This window comes from Prosopis cineraria, unplaced genomic scaffold, assembly GCF_029017545.1.
Source record: "Prosopis cineraria cultivar Desert tree isolate PC_DT_omini unplaced genomic scaffold, ASM2901754v1 PC817, whole genome shotgun sequence".
NCBI lineage: Eukaryota > Viridiplantae > Streptophyta > Magnoliopsida > Fabales > Fabaceae > Prosopis > Prosopis cineraria.
The window spans coordinates 35,303-41,330 of NW_026556142.1; the positions used below are offsets into that span (position 1 = coordinate 35,303).

General features: G+C 34.9%; 1 protein-coding gene across 1 annotated transcript; it reads right to left on the reverse strand.

Annotated features, from left to right (window-relative positions):
• Positions 1-760: 760 nt before the first annotated feature.
• LOC129298460 (probable WRKY transcription factor 35) lies at positions 761-5,000 on the reverse strand. Its single transcript, XM_054936880.1, has 6 exons — positions 4,941-5,000; positions 3,875-4,316; positions 3,639-3,819; positions 2,705-2,848; positions 1,353-1,704; positions 761-1,321 (listed from the first exon to the last, which is right to left on the reverse strand). Exons 1-6 carry the CDS (start codon positions 4,998-5,000, stop codon positions 1,028-1,030), a joined length of 1,473 nt encoding a protein of 490 aa, XP_054792855.1. The 3' UTR covers positions 761-1,027.
• Positions 5,001-6,028: the final 1,028 nt, after the last annotated feature.

Here is a 6,028-nt window from a genome sequence, read left to right on the forward strand (position 1 = left end):
TCTTTTTAACCTCATATATATATATATATATATATCCTTTTGTCATCTTTCATGAAATTGATGATCTGAGAGAAAGCTTCTTTTTTCCGTTTTAGAATAATCAATCCCAATAACATTAATAATTCTCTGGGCACTTTAAAAGATGAGAGAGAGAGAGAGCCCCATCTTTTTTATCATCAATCTAGTCAGTCCCTCAGCTTTCTTCCTTTCGAGTCATGTTCATAATGCCTCTCTCTCTATATCTACTACTCAACGTACTCTTTCAACTGTAGAAACCCCCTGTTCCTCTCAGCTTTCTGTCCCATCCACCAATATTCCAAAAACGAATGTGGGACTCTTGGAGTTTGCTTCCACCAATCAATCTCTCTCTCTCTCTCTCTCTCTGTGTTGTGTGTGCGTTGAGATACTGGGTCTTAATTATTTTTTTCTTTCTGACTGTCGTTCTGGTAAGTAACAAGAAGAGAGAGAAGCTGGAAATCTCTCATACATAACTCCAGCGTACGACATGGTTTCATCAGGGTCTGGCGCTATAGAGGCTATGGAGAGGTAGGCTTCCTCATAATTCATATTCTTGACGATAAGTTCGTGCACGATAAATTTTTATACATTTAACAATTCTGATATTAAAAATTTATGTTGTTAAATTTCAAAAAATTATGATGTTTTAAAATTTTAACCTTAACTCTTACAATTGAATCATTATATATAATATATATCAATCAGAAATTTTTAAAAGAAATTTAACAATAACAAATTAAAATTATGAGGAAGAAACTCGATCTTTCTATAACATAATGGCTACCAAGAAAAAAAAAAACAAGAAGAATCCTTCTTTTACATTACCCTCTGCAAACCAGATGAAAAAGATTATAACATGACCTTGAATTAATAATGATGACAATATTTCATGACCAAAGCGAAAGAAAGAAAGGTAAAAAAAATATATTATAGAGGGAGGATATTAATTAAGGTATGATCATATAATTGTGAGTTTAATGAATAATAAATTTGTTTCTTCAAGGTCTTGTTATAACCCTCTCTTTGGTTCTTCAAATGAGGTGGTGGTGGTGCTGTGAATATCTGCTGATGCTGATGATGATGATGACCAGTCAAAGAGATGAAAAGGATCTAAAGCTTTGGATTCTCTCTGACGGTCATGATTCTGATGCTCTTCATTGAAACCTGCTTGAGTGAACAAGAGATTGAGTGGGTCAGCTTCAATCTCTCCCAGTTCTGCAAAGAAATCCTCACAAGACTGATTATTATTATTATTACTCTCCAACATACATGGTTTGTATCCCACTCCTTCTGATCTATTATTATCATCTTCCATCATCATCATTTTCAAGCTCTTGATCATTCTGGTTCATCACTGCTATATCTTCCATCTCCATCTCCTCCTTCACTGATGATGATGAGCTTTTCCCTCTCTGATGATGATCTTGCTGCTGCTGCTGCTCCTCTTCCTCCTTCGGCTTCGTCGAAGCTTGATCAGAATTGTTGACGCTGTTGTTCTTGGAAGCGTTGTTGTTGTTCTTGGAAGGCTGAGACCTGGTTGAGCCGGCGAGAGCGTTGCGTTGAGTCGGCCATGGATGGTTGTGCTCTGAAGTGTAAGTGATGACCAGCATGTTTGGGTCTGTCCTGCTTCTCTCTACTTGTTTCCTCGCTGAACAACCCTTGGAGCTGCTGCATCTATAGTAGCCCCTGGATATACCAATACTTCAGAAACAACAACATGATCGATCCTTTTTTGGTTTTGATTCTTGCTTCGACTCTAACAGAACCTCAGGCTCGTATTTTCAGAGATAACTCTACAAGCTAAGACTATAGTGGGGAACATTCTTTTTTTTTTTTTTTTTGAGACGTAAGAATTAGTTAATAGCAGGTTATTTAAGGAACAGGTCTTAAAAAAATAAGGTTAAATATTTTTTTAAAAAATTATAATGTTTTCGAAGGTCAAGGTTGTTAATTACCAGATTCAACTTAAGTTATCTAAAACTTTTATTAAATTTCAAAATTATTTACAACTGTAGTTTTTTCTTTTCAATTTAGTAATAACATGTTAGAAACTTTAATTTTTAAAATAATAAAAAAATTAGGTTTAGATCCTTACTTATATTTTTTTTATTGCTAGTAAGTATTCTTTTATTAAATACAATTATAAATGTTCGAAACATGATCAAACATTAAATTTAAGCATTCAAATTACTACGTTGTGAGGAACTAGCATCTTTCATTGGATTTAACCTCAACTTATTGGTTGTTACATGCAATCTTAATTTTATAAAAGACTCATTTTTTATATAGCTATCTAATTGGATTATATTTAATTATTATGGGGCCCAATTATGAGTAATTCTATCACATATACTCTTCGTATATTCACGCAGACCCAAACTAGAAACTGAGAATTTGACAACTAGATTTGGAGATATTTCAACTGCAATTTTCATCATATTTAACAAAGTAATTGTCACTTGACATTCCTTAAATAAGATCTCAACTTTGAGCCGATTGAATAAAAAAAATCATATCATACTCGAATCTAAATTAGTAATTAATAAATAGAACAAAATATCAAGAACACAAATCCCTGTTATAATTAACAAACAACAAGATATATCTATGGAGAAGATAGAAGATGAAGTTAAATCAAGTTGATTAACCATTATAATTATTATTATATATTATATTATTATAGTACCTTGGGTATGGAGAACCTTTGATGGGTTTCTGACCGTACTTTCTCCAAGCCCACAGATCAGACGGAACTACCTCTCCACTACTTGGTCTGCTATTTGCCGCTGCTGGTGCAGGTATACACACCACCTTCTTCGCCTGGCTTTTTCTGCTCACAAGTCACAGCACCCACACATACATAATTCTCTCATCAATCTCATTACTGCTTTCTATAATCATTATTATCTCCGAACAAAACGGCATATCTATAGACATAGCCACTATATCTACATCTATAGCCCCTCCTTTCTTTATCCAATAATGTTGAATTATCTGCTGCTAGCTGCAGACTCAAGTACTTTTCAAGTAGTTGATTTGGTGTTCAGAACAAACAGTACTGCGGCTAACAATAAAGGCAGAGTATGGAATGTATGACACCAAGTTTAAATGAATAGGACTTTTCAGGTGAGGAAGGCCAAAATTTACATCTAAAACTTCCACACATGTCATTAAACTCGCCGAAAGCCCAGTCCAGATATGTTAACCTTTCCAGCCTCTGGCTCGCTTAATTAATCAAAAAAAGCATACATACATATATGATTATTATTATCTATTTAATTATGGCCCTTGAAATTAATATGTATCAAGTGTTTTTTCTCACCTGAAACTTGATCATTCTTGTTGTTCTCAGTCAAATCAGTGAAAAGTAATGGTAATAATAAGCCACCTAACTGTGCCTGCCAAACCCTACTTTCTCTGAACCTCACACCATGATTTTATGAGAAATTATTCGAGTTCCAAAAAAACGGTCGTGATTTGTAAGTTCTTCCCTTTTATGAAATTAATGAACCGGAAATAAATTTGGTTCTTTGGGAAGATGAAGCTAGCTTCTCGATCCATCATATTTAATTGCACAGAGATTGTTATGAAACAAGAATAATTAGTATTGTTATGCTCACCTTCGCTTGAGACCCGGATTCCTTGGAGACGAGATCTGCACTGATGCGTTGTCCACCGTGATATTCAAGTTGCCAGCAGAAACCAAAGAAGAAGAAGAAGAAGAAGAAGGCTCGATTCCCCGTGGCGACGACAGCGGCAAGGATGACGAAGATGAAGAATTTATGGCGGCGGCGGCGAATATTCACCGAAGGAGAACCGCAGGGTGAAACCGGTGGTGGTAATTTGGCGTTCATACTGTTGGGAGAGATCTGAATCATGTTGGAGAATATGGTGTTGTTGTTACAAGCTGCTGCTGCTACAGGGGGCCTTATTCTCATATCATCTTCTACAAGCTTGTGATGAGACGACAAAACAACAGAAGAATCAGAAAAACCAGGCGATGCATCTTCCATGGCAGAATTATTAATTGCAGAACTGAAGTAGGAAGAAGGTAAGGGGAAATCAAGGTCTTGAAGAAAGGGATCTCGCATGTTCGAGAACGGGTCGCCAAAAAAGTTGGTGGCTCTGAGAGAATCTTCCATTATCACAGAAGAGAAATTCATCTGGTGGTGGTGGTGGTGCCAGCTTTCTGATGAAGTAGAAGAGAGATCATGAGGAGCTAATTCAGATGCTGAAGAAGAAGTGCCATAAGAACCACCGCCACGGCCACCACCTCCGGCACCGCTGCCACCGCCGCGCTACTTGCACGGAATATATCAGTTAAATCGCCTTGATGAAAATTGTTGTCCATGATTGAGCCAAAGATGCTGCTGCACATGCTTTTTCTCAGTAGAGAGATATTGCTTCAATCAGAAAGAGAAGAGAGTCATAGCTATTAGTGTCAGTCATGTACGTCTTAATCAGCTTGATTTGCATGAAAATTAATCTAGGAATCAAAAGCAAGAAAGAGAGAGAATTATATAGAGATAGGTCACAGGATGAAGTTCGAGACTAGCGATTGTGTTCGTGTGTGTATGATGGCCTGAAGAAGAAGAAAAGAGGAAGAATGAAGGAAAGATTTGAGAGAATGGGTTTAGAAGAGAGAGACGCTGACTTTTCACTCAAAACAACTTCATTTCCATACGCAACATGATGGGAGAGAAAGAGGAAGATAATAAAATAAAGAGAAATTTGGGAGTAGAATACTATAATGATGGTCTAATTTGAGCTGGGAGATTTATCACATACCATCAAAATGGTCAAATTCGTGCCATTGTTTTTGTTTATTATTATTATTTTTAATTATTATTGTTACTATTTTCATTAGTTTATCTTTCTCCATCTCTCTCTCTTTGATTTAAGAAAAGATGTCATTACATTACGGAATGGTCATTTCTCGAAAACAAGTGATGAGGAACTAAAGAGGCGGCAAGTAGCCGCATTTCTCGGAGAAACGTTTCGAAACTTTCAACCTAATTTTGCCGTTTCTCGCTACCCAGAATGTTTTACTTTCAGAAGTACATGAGATTATTGTTAATAATAGGCGATATATGGGTTTCTTCTTCTTGCTACAACTTGATCCGTATAGCACTTTTCGCAGTTCGACCTTCTCCAGATATGACCACAAAAATTGATTTTCTATGTGAGAGGAAATTAATTCCATATGTGTGTTTTTCCATACTGGTTTTTTACATAAACGCTCTTTCATATGCGATTTCATGAGCTTATCTCCACTGCATTTTCCTTTCACTGTTTAGTTAAATTTTTGGCTATAAAGATTAATTAATCTGTATTTTTAAAATTATCAAATCTAAATTATTAAATTCATTCTAATGGTTCAGATTTGTAGAGTTCCCTTCATTGGAGTGGAGGAAGCCCACTCCAATCCCATATATCATTTTTCATACTAGCTAGCTGTGTGATTTTGTATTAATTTTTTTTTTTTAGTTTTTCACAAGGCATAAATCCAATGAAGTTGGTTATAAGAAAGTGATATTCCACAAAGAAGTTTTTTTAATTCTGTTGCCTGACAATGAGAAATTTGTAAGTACTTTTACAAGAGTTTTTTTTTTTTTTTGAATAACATCACTATCTTAACTTTAGTCCTGAATTTCAATTCACTTAAATTTTTTTATATAAAAAAGAAAAGAAGATTCATAAGAATACAAACAGGCCAAAATTCTAAAGTACAATAATAAATCATGAATTTCAAAATTAAGGACACAAATTAAATACTACATTTAACTCGCCACACACTAATACGGACCCTGTAGTTAGTAGCTCAAGGAGAACATAATATTAAATCTCGTATGTTGAACATCTGTTGCTGAATTAGACATTAATCTCCTTGGTTTTTAATTTAAAGATTAGAATGCAGATCACAAATATATAAATTTAAGAAGTATCTAATTAAATGACTTAAGTTATTTTAGTGAAACATACTGTCCTTAACCATATTTACTATAAAAAA

Coding starts and splice junctions, on each gene's coding strand:
- LOC129298460 (XM_054936880.1), bottom strand. CDS start 5,000: ATGCGGCTACTTGCCGCCTCTTTAGTTCCTCATCACTTGTTTTCGAGA. Junction 4,317..4,940: donor TTTCGAGAAATGACCATTCC/GTAATGTAATGA, acceptor CCGTGCAAGTAG/CGCGGCGGTGGCAGCGGTGC. Junction 2,849..3,638: donor AATCCGGGTCTCAAGCGAAG/GTGAGCATAACA, acceptor ACTTGTGAGCAG/AAAAAGCCAGGCGAAGAAGG.